General features: G+C 39.4%; 1 protein-coding gene across 5 annotated transcripts in view; it reads left to right on the forward strand.

Annotated features, from left to right (window-relative positions):
* The first annotated feature begins 1,389 nt into the window (after positions 1 to 1,389).
* LOC149028342 (TNF receptor-associated factor homolog 1a-like) overlaps positions 1,390 to 17,792 on the forward strand; it is a 49,616-nt gene continuing 33,213 nt past the window's right edge. For 2 of the 5 annotated variants that reach the window (XM_089135958.1, XM_089135970.1), the window contains exons 1-9: positions 1,390 to 1,573; positions 2,264 to 2,481; positions 8,568 to 8,697; positions 11,256 to 11,344; positions 11,442 to 11,510; positions 11,635 to 11,764; positions 13,077 to 13,235; positions 13,761 to 14,109; positions 14,222 to 14,334. In XM_089135958.1, the coding sequence (XP_088992084.1) occupies positions 2,304 to 2,481; positions 8,568 to 8,697; positions 11,256 to 11,344; positions 11,442 to 11,510; positions 11,635 to 11,764; positions 13,077 to 13,235; positions 13,761 to 14,109; positions 14,222 to 14,334 (1,217 nt within the window). In that variant the 5' untranslated portion in view covers positions 1,390 to 1,573; positions 2,264 to 2,303. Of the gene's footprint in view, positions 1,574 to 2,256; positions 2,482 to 8,567; positions 8,698 to 11,255; positions 11,345 to 11,441; positions 11,511 to 11,634; positions 11,765 to 13,076; positions 13,236 to 13,760; positions 14,110 to 14,221; positions 14,335 to 17,792 lie in introns of all 5 variants that reach the window. The other 3 variants (XM_089135966.1, XM_089135972.1, XM_089135963.1) reach the window with 2 other exon arrangements.

The following is a 17,792-nucleotide window of genomic DNA, read 5'->3' on the forward strand; positions in this document are numbered from 1 at the left end:
ACGTGCGATAGCACTCCTTACCCAGCAATCAAACTACTGCACTACCATGCTTTACTTACTCTAAAGGGGCGCGCCAACGGCTGTAATAATTTTTCGCTGCTTGGTGGAATAGATTCATTATGATTAAAGAAAAAGAAAAGGGGGTAAGCAAATCAATACTCTATTTGTGTTTCTTTATTGTTTCGCATCTATGGATTGCAATAAATGAAATGATATTTGGGAAAAAACAAACTACTCCAATATAAATTATTGAAGTAGCTCAACGAGCACATGCTGAATTTGAGGAAGTGAATAAATCAGGAGGCATGGAAGTGGCAGATAATGTTAAGAACGAATGAAATCAACAAGAAGTTGAACTCAGATGTGTCTTGGTGCAAAGAAACTGGCAAAGGTGGTGTTGGCTATGTACTGTAGAATCATATAGCTGATATTTTGTAGGTAGTTTATAAACCGGTGTTATGCAACTCAGTGGAGGAAGGAGGAGCACTTGCTATGAGAACTAGATTGATGTTCGCACTTTCAGAAGACTATAATCATCTTATGGTCAAGTTAGATTGTAAACCACTTGTCCAGTATATAAACAATGTTACTATCTCGCCTCCCCCAACTTAGCTCATCTAGTGTAGGATACTAGGGAGTTATGTTCAACGTTCCTCTCTTATTCTTTTAGCTTTATTACAAAAGCGATAAATGTAGTTGCGGATGCTCTTGCAATGAGGGCCTTGTCGATCTCGTGTGCGGTTTGACTTACTTCCATTCATTGGCTTTAGGAGTTGTGCACTCGGGTTGCCTAAGGGCCTGTTTGGTACAGATCCGGCAAACTCTAGATTCATGAATGCGATATACCCGTTGGTTGGAAAACTCTGAATCATGAAATCTGAGATTCATCTTTCATTAAAAACGGATAGATTTAGGGGGGGGAAATCCGGATCTCTCCTATAAAACACTAAACATTTGACATCACGAAAGATCCACAAATCATCTACATATTCAATAACCAAACGTAATATAAATTAGACCCAAAATTTGGAATCTATAAATTTGAAATCTCTCGATATTTGAAATCTCCAAACCCATGTAACCAAACAGGCCCTAAGCTGTTCCGCCGGTTTTTCTTTCAATAAATAAAATTTTCATTAAAAAAATAAAAAATAAAATGCAAAATGTCATTCTTCTGGTTCAAATCCTAAGCGGTCGAACGTTCTTCTGGTTCAAATCCTAAGCGGTCGAACGGAAATGACCTTTTTGGCCGAAACGAAAGGAAATTAACAGAGAAGTTCGATACTTCGGTTTGAAAGTGTATCTGTGTCGTGACGCTTGAATACTTCACACCTCAACGTGACACGAAACATTGCAAATTTATATCCGCTTCCGGATTAGCTTCTAATTAGTACCAGAGGAGAGAGAACCCTGTATGCATACCCCCGTGTTGTGATTACAACTATTTTATTTTTTCGTCTTCGCTCTGCTGCCCTCCGACCCAAATCTTTTGTTTCCCTTCTCTGTTTTCTCGTCTGAGAAGGGGAGAAAACGGCTTCTGTTAGCTATTTACGAGCTCTATACTGCATTACAGGTATGGGATTTTGTTTTGGTAGAACCTGTGTTTTCCTCATCGATTCTGGTATTGGTATCATCAGTCGATTCATCTACAAGCTTTTGAATCGATTGGGTTTGGTTAGGGTTTAGGGGATTCCCTATTGATTAGATTTTTGACGGTGGAGGTTTATAGAGCCTATTGGATTGAGGTTGCATGGAATTAATAGCTTTTGGAAAATTTTGTTATTACCGTTTATGGTTTTCATCCTCGAGGTGGACTTCAATGAATTCAGTATCTGTCTGAATGTGTTTTATGTACCCGGATTGTCGGTTCTTACTTCTGGGAGTTGTGGCGAATGGGTTCCTTTTGTTGCTGCCTCTCAAAAATGTGTCTTTATCTTGTCTTTCATAACTTGTCGCCGTTGGTCTTCAATCTGTTAATGGGGATGTTTAGGGGTTCTGTTCTACTGTCAGACGAATTTAATTCAAAGAAGAACATGTCTAATGTCTCCCGTTTATTGGGATTACCTTCTCGAGCGCTTATTCCCCGCCCTATTTGCTTTTCTCCCAGCCGAAATGATGGACATATCGGTGATACTTCTGTTTATTGGGTTTTGTGAATTATGAAGATGGTCTACTAGATTTTGCATGTTTTTTATTTGCACCGAATTTGGTGTTTTTCGAGTATGCCGATAGTATGTTAATTGTTATTTCCTGAAGGGCACAGCTGAAGGATTGCGAAGGGATAAATTTTTTCCGACTGGGTCATGGCTGGGAGTGTGAGCGAAGAATATGGAGCTGGAAGGTCTTCAGAGGGGATTTCAAGTGGACACCGTTGCCAATCTGGGGAAGCTCTGGCAGAATGGCGGTCCTCTGAGCAGGTTGAAAATGGAACCCCGTCTACTTCACCCCCGTACTGGGACACTGACGATGATGATGATTGTGGTATGCTTCTTTAACATCTGAATTGTTCTTTCCGTATTCCTCTATGTATCCTGTAGGCTGTAGCCTGAACGGAGTGTACCTGACAAGTGTTTAATTACTTGTAACTGGATGTTTTACTTATTGCTTACCATATCTATAAAGTCAACTTTTCTTTTTCAGGCTTTGGAAGATGCACTTGTGGTTGTTTTTCAATTGTCTAGACAAAATACAATCTGATTGCCTCTTGGTAGCACTTAGTATCTGGTCATTAAGGCGATTTAAGGGACATGTGAATTGTGTTTGTGTTTCTTCTATATGTGAACTTGTCTCCTTTTTTGTGGCACTTGGTGTAGTATCTGTATTCTTGGCTGTGGCTGAGTATTCAGCTGCTCTTTTTGAGAAGGTTGATGGTAGACTGAGTACAGGTGACAGCACTAACAAGTTCCTTTTACCCATTTGATCTTTTGATTTGGGAACCTACCTGGAAGAGAAAGAAAAAAAGGAGGATCTTCTATTCACGTGAGGGCTTTCAGACCTCTGAACTCACTTGTGTCTTCTGCTGATTTTAGTGTGGTCAACCTAAAGGTTTAAGATCAACCTTCAGATTCCTCATCGATCATGATATCTCTTGCCCATAGGTATTTGTTGCTTCTATTCAAATCTAAAACCCCTTTCTCAGGTATACTTAGTCTTCTTCTCTCCTTGCTTCCTTTAACTGCTGCACTTCTCTTTCAATTATCTTTACTTACTGTTATGCTTGCGTAGATCTATTGGAATCTCTTTAGGAAAGACTTGTTAGAACTCTTGGGATATTTCAGCCTGTCTGGCCAAATTGTGGGTGACAACTTACTTTCTGGGGACAGTTCTTCAATCCTTTGGATATCATTCCCCTGAGGTCCTGCCTTATTCATTTTTTGATCTGAAACCAGATATGAAATTCATTGCTTCATTAGAACTTGCTGGTCAAAAATTTAAGAAGATCTCCAGCTTTTGGTTCAAGATATTTTTGACTAGAATCAATGGAGCATTGAAATGTTAATCTCTCCCTGAGTTTGAACGTTCCATTGGATTAAACATCTATGCTTAGGCTGGTTTTTCCTTACCGCCAAGAGGTTGAAGTCTTGAAGATGACATAACCTTTTCTTCCCCTCCACAATGTATCTCAGGTTTTAGTTTTATTCATTCAACTTTCCTTTAATGCCTGCCCTTACTCCCCTTAGTCTCATTTATCCCTGTTTTGATTTGGTTCTATGTGTCCCTTCTACCTTTGTCTATATTAGTAATTCTCTTGCATTATACTTAATTACTGACCAAGTACTCCCTTGGACATCCTGGTGATGTGAACCAGATCCAGGGCCTAGGTTGCTTCCCCAAACCCTATGGCCCTCTAGTACCAGCAGGGGTATTTTTGGAATTTTGCACTATGTCGGTTAAGTCTACTTAGGGTTTAGTTGGGTCAAGTATGTTTGAAGAGTCCTTGCTAGGTCAAGATTCTTTAGGTGTAGAGGAGTCCTCTAGTGTGCGTGCGTGTTGGTTCCCCCTCCCCTCTTCTATTTTTGAATAATACTTCTGGCAAGGATTCCATATCTACTCTGAGATTTCAAAATGTGAACTCTAGAGTCTAGACCCCCCCCTTTTTCTATCTTTGAATAATACTTCTTGCAAGGATTCCATATCTACTCTTAGATTTCAAAACATGAACTCTTCTAGAGTGAGAGATGAAAGAATCCTTGTTTGAGTAAGAGTCCGTAGTCAAATAGGAGTTTTAGTTTGAAGCGTTCTCTAAATTAGAGTCTAGGTGTGAGTTCCTTCTAAAGGCTATAAATAAGCCTCATGATATTGTAATCAACAGAGTCTCTGATTAATAAAATTGATTGAGTTGAAGGAACAACTGATGGAGTCGTTTGTTCCCTAGAAGGGACTTGCAGCAGCTTTAGAAGAGAGAATTTTCTGGTGAAGTTTAAAGAAGAATCCTGAATTCCTGCATCCTCAAGTAAGTACTATGCCCCCACCCCCACCGACCCTCTTCTCTCTTCTCCCTTCTCCCTCTCATCGGCAAGCCATCCCTGGCCCTCCCTAACCCTACATTGGTATCCCAGCCATCCCTATCCCTTCCCAAACCCTGCGGCAGCCTCTGTTCCTCCCCCAACCCTAATTCCATCCCCGTCCCTTCACCAGCCATAGAGGCATAGACCAACAATACAGCACTCTTTCTTTCTTTCTTTCTTTATTACTTCCAGTGGTTCTGGAAATTCCAGAATGTGTAACAGTAGAATTTTACCCAATCCGAATTCTTCCATGTTTCCTAAACCCCACTCTCACCCTTTGAGGGCTACCATCCACATGCCCTTGTTACTCTTGATCCAACCCCATCCTTTTTCTTCAACTAAAACCTAAAAATTTCTGCAATTCATGTTCTCCATTAGGAAACCTTTACCCTAAAAACTTCAATTACCTAAAACTCCTTAACTAATTAACCAAATTTTAAACCCTTTAAGGATTAGCATTCCCATCACTCCTTAAACACTTGACCTAACTCTTGTCCTCATCAAAACCCTGGAAACCCTGATTCCAAAACCCAAACTCGAATATCCAATTCTGAAATTAATAATTAATGAGACAACAAGGTTCAGTCTTGGGTTACGAAACCCTAGACTCTAAACCCTAGTGTAGGGTGCTATAACCTTAATTAATTGTTGATTCTTTGGAAGAGGATCCTAAGAGTGGACCTAGATCTAGGGCTTTGCATCAATCTATTGAACCCTAGATCCTGGTTCAGATCAATTTGGTATCAAATCTATGGACGAACCATCTGTAGCCAGACATCTTGGGAACGTATAGAAGACCCAGGCTGAGATGCTAGCACTACTACAAGGCCTTGCAACACAAGTATAGGGCCTGACAAATAGAGTGGCTCACCTAGAAAAGCCACACAAAGAAGCACACCCGTCCCTCACCCCCAAGAGTTCAATCCCATATTGTATTACCCCGCCATGGAGAGACTAGCGAGCCACATAGATATAGGGATGATTCACTAGTTGGAGGATACATGGAAGAGGGATAAGAATGGTTATACTTAGGAATCTAGGTATGACATTTTATCTATGATAGGTATGACGCAGAGAACTACCCCGTGGAAGAGGCCACTAGCAGACACCCCCTTACGTTGGAGGAGCACAGTCATTCCTATTTCAATGGGGACCAAAACCATAGAAGGGAGCAGACCACCATAAGGTAAAACTTGAATTGAAAGTACTTATGAATCCCTAGGCCCCCAAGTTTTTTATGACTGGAGAGCTGCCCTGGATGATTATTTTGATTGGTATGACCGGTCAGAGGATAGAAAGATGAGACTAGCCAAGGCTAAATTTGTTGGGGCTGCTGCTAGGGATTGGTGGAATACTATGGAGAGAGAATTGTACTATGAGGTTAGAGAGCTTAACATTTGGAACCAGATCTGACGGGGTTGAGAGATATCATCTAGAGCACTATGAAACCCGGTTGTAGGAACAATTCCATATTTTGAAACAGGGTGCCATATCAATTGGCGATTTCATTCAGCAATTTGACTCTTTTGCCTCAAGGACAAGGACTCTGGAAAGCAAATTGTAGACCATGACTTGATGAAATGTGATATATACGGGTGGCCGTAGTTGTGATAGACATACTAGACCTTAGAGATCTATGACAAAGCCCTGAATGCGGAAACCCTACTAGCTTAGAAGAAGCAAAGTGGCCAGGACTTCTGAAAGGACCCTACCACCACCACCAATCCTTACACTCCCTCTACTGCAGTCCCTTCCAGAGGATCGAATTCACCCAGAGCAGACTGTAGAGCCCCTGTCTTCAGCAACAATCCAGGTGAATGTTTCCACTATCATGATAGACTTTTTAGGAGAGTGTCTTAAGAGAAAGGGGGGAGTTAAGGTATTCTACACCGACTAGCAGATTCCAAAAGAGGTAGTCTATCCTCCATTAGAAGGATAACTACAAGAGGAGTTCCAAGAGGATTACAATAGACCAGGATCACACCTGAACATAATGTCTAAAATCTTAGTCACTGAAGGAGAAGACTGTAAATGCGGTAGCATCTTCCTCACCGGACTTAGAGGAGGAGGATTATTAGCATAAACCATCATGGACAGTGGCAACAATGTTAATGTAGTCTTTTAAAGCTTCGTCAAGTGAGCTGGACTCTAAACAAAGAAACACCCTCAACCTTACAAGGTTTCCCTCCTCAACAGTGCCAGACTTGAGGTAACATCTCGGTACCTAGTGCAAGTGACTCTCCACTCCTATTCTGATGCAATCTAGTGCGACCAGCGACATAGTCCCCATAAAGCTTTCTAGTATCATTCTTGTGTTTGACAACAATGTCACCATCACATTCAGAGAAAACAAGTATGTATTTGAACACAGATGACAAAGAGTTGTGCTTTTGCCTCTAAAACTACCAGAAGAAGCCAAGAAGAAGCAAGCCTTCCGGACTAATCAGAAGGACTTGAACCCTAGACAACAAGTTCTCATGGTCCCACCCAAGGAAGCTAAGAGAAAGTCCAATATTGGTGAATCAAGCCAAATTCCAAGAGCACATGATGTCTAGAAGAAGACTCCTCATTCATTGGAGATGAATATTTTCAAGAAGGGGAAAATTGATGTGAACTAGATCCACTGCTGAAACAGGGCCTAGGGTTGGTTCCCCAAACCCTACGGCCCTCTCTTACCAGCAGGGTTATTTTATAATTTTGCACTATTTCAGTTAAAGTCTATTTAGGGTTTAGTTGGGTCTAGTATGTTCGTGGGACCCTAGATCTACTTTTGTTTTTGAGTTTGAGTCCTTATTTGTTAAGTTATTGAAGAGTGCTTGTTAGGTCAGGATTCCTAAGTTGTAGAGGAGTCCTCTAGTTTTCTTACAAGGATTCCACATCTACTCTTAGATTTCAATTTGGACCCTTCTAGAGTGACATATGAAAGAATCCCTGTGTGAGTAAGAGTCCTTTGTCAAATAGGAGTTTAGTTTGAATTGTTTTCTAAATTAGAGTCCTAGTGTGAATTCCTTCTAAAGGCTATAAATATGCCTAATGATATTGCAATCAACAGAATTCATGATTAGTAAAATTGATTGAGAGTTGAAGGAGCAACTGATGGAGTCTGGGGGTTCCCTTGAGAGGACTTGCAGCAGCTTTAGAAGAGATAATTTTCTGCTGAACAGCTGTAGTTTGAAGAACCACCCTGAATTCCTGCACCCTCATGTAAGTACTAAGTCCTCACTGTGACCCAGCCCCTTCCCTCCTCCCTCTCAGGCTCTTACCGTTCGTGGTTCAATTTCCAAAGATTGTGCTTTTGCCCTGCTATGATTTGGTTGTACAGCTAGGATGTCTGTTTTTATTGTGAATGAGTCTTGTGGTTAGAGCTGCTTCTACTTCGATTTGTTGCTATTCACGCAATTGCTACTGTTCTTAACTTTTGATTTTATTGTTATTTTATAGTAATGGTTACTGCTTCCACATGATGAGGAGTGATTCTTTGCTGGTCCCACCTGGATTATTTTGTTTCCTGTTTGTAGCACAAATGAGGGGTCATTGGAGTAATTTTCTGTTAGTTGTAGTTTTCAGCAACAGGATCATCATGATTCCCAGTGATTATGCTGCAGTTTTATCTTTCTTCTTTGTGGAGATTACTACTTGCCTTCCTTATGATTTGCTTGAAGTTGATATTCTCTACCACTCATTTTACTCACTGTAACACCAATATCTTTTCTATTGCTTAACTGATGGTTGATGTGGTTATGATTGTTTTCAACTGGGACGTTGCTAGTTGCTACAAATTTGGTGTTGCTGACTACTGACTCCTACAATGGTTAAGAATTTGATCTCGATGCCAGTTTTGCTAACTCAAATTAGCTGGGTGACTTGAGAGAATTATCCTTCCCTCTAGCGAGTGATATCCCTATCCCCTCCTCTTTACCATTTCTTCTTCCTCTTCTTGGGGTTCGGTAATGATAATTCACGAAAAAGAACAAAATAAATGCCTCTGCTGTTTTTTCATCATATTATTTAAACTATCATTTGGATGAAATTTTTGCTGAGTCAATCTCACTTCCATAGTTCCATGCATGTATATAGGGCCAAAACCGTCTGAGCTATATGGAAAATTTACATGGAAGATAGAGAATTTTTCACAGATCAACAAAAGAGAGCTTCGAAGTAATGCATTTGAGGTTGGCGGTTACAAATGGTACGGGGTTCTATTATATATTTGGTTTATTTCATTCTTATACATGTTCTTTTGCTTGAACTTTATGTTGTAAGTCTTATATTGCTTTTCATTTCCTTACCTCCCTCGATGAATAGTTTGTCTTTTGGTTATGTCAGTGAGTTCCTTGCACCTTTGCATTTGGGATCGTTGTGTTTTGTATCAATCAGCAGGTCAATTCGGTAGTGGAGTTTTGGATACAAATATGTAATGTTCTTGCAAGCTAATTGTGTGGAATGCAACTTTTGATGGATAATTTTAATGTTCTTGCAAGCAAATTGTGTGAAATGCAATATTCATTCGATCATTTTAAGCGGAATGTCATTTCAACTATGTATGAGAAATTTCTAACTTACCATATTATTAGAATCAGTAGTTGCCCTTTATAGTGTTGGGTAAATGACACTAATGCAGACTAATCACGTGATCTGATGCTACATCTGCTAGAAGAACAAGAAGAAGAATGTAAAGCTAGTATTTTACAGTTAGCTATTTTCAAATGTTTTTATGTACGTGGTAGTTTTTAATCATTTGGTTGTTTTTCTTAAATTCTACGTGTTTTTAATTTTTAGGTATTTTAAACCCTGCCCAGTTTTTGCATGGAGGTTAATAATTTGTCTTTAGCTTTAAATTGCTTTTGGATTATATAGGATTAAAGCCCGGGACCTCATTATAGTTATTCCCCAATGTGTAGCTGAGAAAACCTAAAATAGTAATTTTTTTTCTCTGCAAGCAACTATCGCCTTTCTTCTTTCCTTTGAGAATATCTAATTTAGTGTTTGAACTGCTGTGGAATTGGTATATATATCCAGTTGACCCCTTGATGTTGTGAAGTTTGGGAGGTCCTTCAGTCAAACTCCCTCCTCATTAGTTTGGAGAACAACACTACTAAAGTTCAGGTTCAACCGCAAGCATCCAAAGTCCAAACCATTGATTATCCACTGCCCAGTCCTGAAACACAGCTCTGCAAGTGTTGATCCCTATTCCCCATTCCTACTTCTAAACTCTCTTAAATCCCAACACCTAGCTCCGACTATTTTGTTTTTGGAAACTTTAGTTTACCAGAACCCCTCCACAGTCCAAATCCACCATTAGAAGCCACTCTGATTTAGCCAATAGTACACCCACATCACAGCCTACATTTGGTCCATCTTGCTGCCATTTCCTTTGTTGAAACTCTAGATTCTATCAACCCTAAACCCCATTCTAAAACTCTTAAGTCCCTAATCCGTCTCCAGCCCTTAACGTGGCATCAAAATTCACTGAAGTTTGGGTTGAACAACCCTCTCCACTTGATCCCAAGCTGGTCCAAATAAAACCCTAAAATTCCATCACCTTCACTTCTGAAAACTGTTAATGCTAACCATAATTTTAGTGAAGTATCCAATGCAGTGTTCAAGTTTTGTTGGTGAAACCATGGAGCTCAATTCAAAACTAAGAAGCCTATAGTCCTTAAACCCAACAATGGGGCTCTATGAAGTCTTTGAGGCTGAATAGGCCAACTTGGGCAATCTTAAATACATCAGATGCCATGGAGACTGAATATCTGATAGTGTGATAAGGCTTTTAGTTCTTCCTATACCTCAATTATTTTTCTTATTAATCTTATATAGATCTGCACATGGTGAGGTTGTGACTTAGGCAGTTAGGCTATAGGCTTTTGGTGTTTAAATGTGAAGTGTCTCACTTGCTTCTGTCTCCTAATCTGAAAAAGTCTTGAGGATGTGCATCACAATTTTTAATCGAAATTATAATGATGATTTGTAGTGAAGACTCTAAATGAAGGCGATCTACATTTTGGTGCTGGCTGGCATATTGCATATTTGTGGGCACATCTGCAACTGCAAGCATAGCTGGACATAACATTGAAGAGAAAATTGTGTAGTAGGATGGAGGAGAAGAAAAATAGACATGTTGGATATGAAGTACTTGGGCTGCAGCTTCCCTAATTCCCATTATCATCCTTTTTCTGTGTGACATGTATCTTCCAACTCTTTCTGTCATTAACCCCTTGTGTTGGTGAAGGAAAGAGGGGTCAATTTTGTGGTATATGGTACATCATAGTCATTAGCTGATATGCTGTTGGCTGAAGCACTGAGGGCTATCATGTCATATATGATGTAGTAAGTTATAATTCTGCAGTTATGCTGTGACAATTACCATGCAAAAGTATAGCATAATTCTTGGGAGCTCAATAATCATAATTCAAATTAAAAAAAAAATAGACAACTATCAGCATGCATTTCCTGCTTGACTTTATTTGATTATTTCATGGATTAAATTATGTAGTTCTATCTGTATGGCATATGTTGATTTTCGTGGAGGGCATGTTTTCATTATGTCCTTATCAATACATGACACTTCTCTTTGAGCCCACAAAGCATGTAAAAATTTGTCTAGAAAGAAAAAGCTGCTTTAAGTTTTTTTGTTTGCTGGTCATTTGGTTCTTAATCTCTCATTGCTGGTGATTGAAGCCCACAAAGATGCAGATATTGCTTCATTTTCAATATTGATTGGATTTCTAAAAATTGTATTTGCAGGTATATTTTGATCTACCCACAAGGATGCGATGTTTGCAACCATCTTTCTTTGTTTCTTTGTGTAGCTAATCATGATAAGCTTCTTCCAGGTTTGATATAGTTTTTGACTTGTATAATTTAGGTAATCAACTATTCTTTGTCTTTGATAGCTGTTCTTGTATAACTTCTTTTCCATTCCAACGACAGGTTGGAGTCATTTTGCTCAGTTTACAATAGCTGTGGTGAATAAAGAGCCAAAGAAATCTAAGTACTCTGGTCTGTTCCTTTTTATTGTAGTTTCTGTAGTGAAGCTTCTTTGTTTCCTCCTTTATCTCTGCACGCTTGCTTGTCTAAGAATGGTTTTGATATTAATATTGCTTATGGCTATGAAAATATGCAGATACATTGCACCGGTTCTGGAAGAAAGAGCATGATTGGGGGTGGAAAAAGTTTATGGAGTTGTCAAAGGTTCAAGATGGTTTTGTTGTTGATGATACTCTTATTATAAAGGCTCAAGTCCAAGTTATTAGGTACTTAAAAAATTCAATGGTTGGCTGATATTTGTCCATTTTGTTGATATTTCAATGAGTAATCTTGTTATGCACAAAAAGGAACAACTGAATTTCTTTAATAAATTTACTTATGTGCATTAATATTCTAAGCATTCTTAAATTAAATTTGCTGTATAACCCTCGAATCCTATATCTATTTTTCCGGGATTCATGAAGTTTGAGAACTTGTTTTTGTCTCATTCTGGTACCTTCCTTTGTATCCTTCCACTATTATAGCTATGTATCATAGCTTTTTGCTTGGTTTTATATGATTTTGCTGCTGATTAATGAATTTTTTTTTTAAAATTTTAATCGAATCATTGAAGTTTGGTTGAATATTTTTGGTTTTTTGGACATCCAAATGAAAATATATTGATACATGCATAATATAAAAAAAAATATGGTTTTCCTCGAAATGAGTCTTGGATTATGCGTTATACAACAACAAGAAGAAGCCTTTTCCCAACTAAATGGGGTTGGCTACATGTATTGTTGCCTTCCAGTCAGCTCTATTTGTGGTCATACATGATACAAAGCCTGAGCTATGGATATCCTTTCTCACCACTTCTCTTAAGGTTATTTTAGGTCTGCACCTAGTTCTTCTAATTTCTTTGATTTGGGTTAGTCTCCAAGCAGGGCATTTCAAGGCTTCCATTGCATGTGGCTGTGCCACCTCAATCGACTTTCACTACCTTTCCCCCCATTGTTCTTACACGTGTCACTCATTCATCATAAATATTTTTAATTATGTCCACATATTTACTTGCAACATTTCTTTTCCCTAGTACTTGCAAAATTAATGCTCTATGTGCTTTATCATAAGCCTTTTGTTGGTCAATAAAAACCATATGAAGATCTTACTCTCTATATCGTGATCCAACTTTGACTTTAATATTGCACTTCATCCTCAATTTTTATCCATCCTTTTGAGGTGGCTTTCAAGCATAGTTGTCAGGTACCACCTTATGCAAGAAGTAGGCCTTGATGCCCTGGGTGGTCTGTCGCCTCATTTACCAAAGCACCAGATACAGAATATAGAACATGCAGGAAACAAACCTTCTTTTAAAAAGAAGAAGAAGAAGAAGAAGCAAATCAACCTGAAGTATCATGCTCACCTTTGGTACCTTTGTGTTGCCTTTTCACCTTGATGCCATGATGGGGCAAGTTGGATGCATGATACCCCAACGCTAACTGTTATAGTTAATTAGGTCCTATGCAATTTTATGTCAGACTTGTAACTGGAATTTGGCAATTTGATACTAAATGGACCTCTATTTTCTCTGTACCTCAGGGAGAGAGCAGATCGCCCTTTTCGTTGCCTTGATTGTTTGTATAGGAGAGAACTGATTCGAGTATATCTGACAAATGTTGAGCAAATTTGTCGGCGTTTTGTGGAAGAGAGGAGAAGCAAGCTTGGGAAGTTGATTGAGGACAAAGTGAGATGGTCAAGGTAGATTATGTCTCTGCCTGAGTTTGTTATCTTAAACAATTTTAAGAGATTTGGTTTTATTTGTCACTATTAGTATTAGAAACTGAAGATATATAATATATTAACTTGGGGGAATATCTTGTGAACTACAAAATGTGTTTTGCTTTTGAAACTTATGAATGACCTTTTGAATTTTCCAAAGGGAGTAAACGTTCCTGTGACCATATTCTCTAAAATGTGCATCTTTTACATCATGCAGACTTCATCTTTCAGATTGGACTCTCAGTGTGGAGATCTCAATATCCTTATCATGTTGGAGATCTTCCTGTGATTGTAGTCTTATGTTCTAGTGATTGGTATTCAGCTGTTCCAATTAGTTCTAATTTGCATTAATATTGTTGTTGGTACATTTGCAATTTATTTGCACACTGAAACTTTCCATTCTGTTGCGCTTCTTAGTTGCCCATAGCTAATTAGTTGATCTAACCTTAGTATCTTTTTATTTGTTCTTTAACAAGGGGATGCCCTTTTTTCCGATGGTTGCAGCTTCTGTGCTTTCTGGTTAGGAATTGACCATGATACAAGGTGTCGCATGTCCAAGGAGAAAACTGACATGATCTTAAAGATTGTTGTGAAGCATTTTTTCATAGAAAAGGAAGTTACCTCCACGTTAGTGATGGATTCACTCTATAGTGGTTTGAAGGCTCTTGAGGGTCAGAGCAAGAGCAATGAAGGGAGAGGAAATCAATCAGAAAATGAAGAAGCCCCAGCTCCTATTGTGCGGGTAGAGGAAGACACATTTGTTTTAGGTGGTGATGTCTTGCTGCTACTTGAAAGGGCTGCGTTGGAGCCTTTGCCTCCAAAAGATGAGAAGGGCCCTCAAAATCGTACAAAGGTAAGTGATTAATTCCAACACTGGAAGGGGGAGAAATTTTGTTATTTCTAGTTATAATGCATCAAAGAGTGCAGAATTTATAACAAACAATATTTACATAAATTATGTCCAGGATGGGAGTCTGGGAGAAGACTTGAACAAAGATTCCATTGAGCGAGATGAAAGACGTCTGACAGAACTTGGCCGGAGGACAGTAGAAATTTTTGTGCTTGCCCATATCTTCAGGTAATTTACTTTGCGAATGTCTTTCTGCTGCCCTCTTTTCTTAGCTTTAAGTTTCTATGCTTTTCGCGGGGTGGGTTTCTTCATTTTTCTTATATTGTGATATAACAACCTTCCTGTTCTTGTGGGACTATCTTAAGTCTGCTAGGTAATGGATTGTTGGGATTAAAAAAGTTGTGCTCCAAGGTGTGGAGTAACTTGTATTCGAAGAGAAAATGCAGGGGACAAAATAAAAAAAATAATTTGCAAACTTATTTCATGGAGTTAAATTTTCCTGACAACTGAGTTTTGTTGACTACTATTTGACTCTTTCTGTAGTTAGTAAATCAATCAGAGTTTTGTAAACTCCACAATTTAGTTTTCTCTTTCTTGTGATAATTTAGAAAGAAGATGCTTTTCGTGAGTGAAGGAAAATTCTTTACCAAAAGGAAAATGGATTCAAGGGATCCATGAAAAGAAGTGTTGAAAGAAAAAACACAGAACACGTTTAAGTTTAAAAAGCCAAAGTAAAGAACAGTTACAAGATTGCGATGCCGCATCTTTGCTCCAGTTTGGTGGGCGAGCTGGGAGGCCCCAAGAGGTCTACGAGAATTGACACTTCTTATAGGGGTCACGGACAAGTAGTTCTGAAAAGGATAACATCCCAAATGTAGGACAGACCAAGATTTGGGAGTTAACATTTTGAGATTCCGTCCTATCCAAATGTTAAAATGTAAGTAATGGAATAAAAAGCAAGCTTGGTCATATGGTCACTGTGGTGTGAACCAGATCCAGGGCCATTCTAATACCAAGGGTTGAAACAGGACCTAGGGTGGCTAGCCACACCATACAGCACTGAAGGAAAATTGCACTGAGGGGCAATTTGGTAATTTGGACTGTCCTGAACAAGTCCAAGTATGTTTAGTTGGATTCAGCAGGTTAGTAGGTTTCCAGCTCCATTTTTATTTTGGTATTTGATTTAGTTTTGGTCAAGTTATGAAAGATTCCTAGTGTAGTTAGGAATCCTACTTAGAAAAGGGTTACTTCTGTGTATTCCAAATTCTACTGGAGACTGGAGACTGGAGACTGGTCCTTTCTTGTGATGTAATTTGAATCATGTTAGGTTGGGATAAGTGAGTGTCCTTAGTAGAATGGGGGTCATAAGTAAAGTAGAAGTCCTATTTTGATTTGTTTTCTAATTTTGAGTCGTCTTCTGAATCCTTCTATGTAGGGCAATAAGGCTATACCTTTAAGCCCACACTTGTAACAAGACAACACATGAATTATTGAATAAATATTGTTGAAGGTGAATTGATTAGAGTTGCAGGGTTTCCAAGGAGGAAGCCAGCGGCTGCTTGGTGCTCTCTGAGTTTGCTGCAATTCCTCAAACTCTCTTCCCTCCTAACAAACAAGTACACACACCCATCCCTGCCCCTACCCACGCCCTTCTCTCGTCTCCATTGAACCTTTCTTTTCCCCCCTCCTCTAGGCTACGGATTACCTTTTCCCCACTCCTAACCCTAACTCATCTCTTTTCCATCCCCAACCCCATCACCCATCACCCATCACCCATCACAGCCCTAGAACAACACTCCCTTTCTTCCCCCAATCCTATCTATTTCACCTTCCTTTTCTCCTCCTTTTGTATCTTGTTGCAGCCTTATTCTCTCCTCTAAACTTCTAACCCTAGGTTTCCCAATCCTTCATCCGAACCCCAGCCCCTTTTGGCACCATCACCCCCATCCCTTCCCTAACTTCCGATCCCCATCCCCATCCCTAATTTCTTCTCAAGACCCAAAAATTCTGCACTTTATCTTCTTCCCCAAGAACCCTAGTATCCCTAACCTCCTACCACTTGGATTTCTCAACCCTCAGCCTGAATCCAATTTCCTTTTGGATTCATCATCCCCTACCCTTCCCCTACCTTTCACCCTAACCCTGAGCCTAGCCACCCCCTAGAAAGCCTAGAATTAGAAAACCCTAATTTTTTTAGATTCCCAAAACCCTAGGAACTTGACTCTTGATTTTAAAGTGACCCAATTGAGTTTTGGATTTCCATAAACCCTAGTTCCTAAACCCTAGCCGAACCTTGCCTACTCTTCCCCTAAACCTTAAATCCATCAAACAGCTCTTACACCATTTGCGCAGGGTTGAAGGGAACCTAACTGACTGCTGAATTCACTTAATTGATCCTGTAAGACCGACCCTCAATTTGGGGTTTACGTCACACTGAGTGTTGCCACAAAAAATCATATTCACTGAAATCCTTTCATGCACAAAAAGTAATTTCTTCTCCTTTCGGGCCAACTTGAGGAGTTCATTCTAGATAGAGGAGAGGGGTTCATCGAAGAAGAGATGGTTGTTTTTTTCACTGACTTTCCAGCAAAGGTTGCAAGGAAGCACTAGGATATGCCTCTTAATGAGTAATGACTGTGTTGGGAAGCAGGGAGAGAAGGGTTGCAGGTGTCATAGAATGGTGGGCTTATGTTATTGGAAATAAGCCTTGGGTTGTGCTGCCGCTATGTATGCATCGGGCCATCAATTCCATGTATTTTCTTTGTAATGGGACTTTATGGGCTTAAAATTTCATTAGACTCTACAAGGAAGGCATATGGGATTAGGCTTACTAGTAGCTTATTTTCATACCTAGGTTAATCTATGTTATGGGTTTCCTCTGTAGTATTCGTTAGTATTTTGGTATTCCTAGCCAAATAGTTATTATGTTTGAAGCCTGCACATGTATTGGGAATTCCAAAAGGCTTTTGAATGTGTTAGTTAATGTATCTTAGAAAAATGTGAAACATGCTATTCCTTTTGTTTTGTGAGAGTTTTTCTTGGTGAGGTACTGAGGTGCATGAACATTTGTGAGACTCCAAGCAGAGGATCAAGGTGAGTCTCCAATGGTTGGCAATCCATAGGACATAAGCAGACTGTTGGCAATCCATAGGACTTAAGCAAACCAACCACCAAGAAGAGAAGTTCTAGCCAAGGATGTGGCACTTCAGCAAACCAACCTGCACCACGGAGTTGGTGGGGGCGGGGGAGGTCCCAAGCTGATTTGAAGCTAAAGTTAGTGGCTGACCAGAAAGCAATCACAATCAAGGTAAAAATTTCGATTGAAATGAACAAAAGGTCGAAATTTCGACCGAAACTGGATACTTTTTTCCTGATTCTTGAAAACTCTATTTCGAGCCTCAAATGCACTCAAATTGATTTGGATTTTTGCATACTAGCTATATCAAGCATAATAAACACTATAAAACTACTGAAAATGTAACATCCAACATTCCAAGTAATTGAGTATATAGTACATGAATCAGAGAAGAAGCTGGAATGTTATTACTTACAAGTCTATTCTATTCAAGCCTCAAGGTCTCCCTCTTCCGTCTGCACCCCATACAAATGACAATATAACTCCCATGATGTTTGCCCCCGCCCCATATAGTTTTGGACATAGTCAAGAACTGCACCTCTGTATGTGG

Source organism: Hakea prostrata, chromosome 1, assembly GCF_041222555.1.
Source record: "Hakea prostrata isolate BN-2017 chromosome 1, UWA_Hpros_2, whole genome shotgun sequence".
NCBI lineage: Eukaryota > Viridiplantae > Streptophyta > Magnoliopsida > Proteales > Proteaceae > Hakea > Hakea prostrata.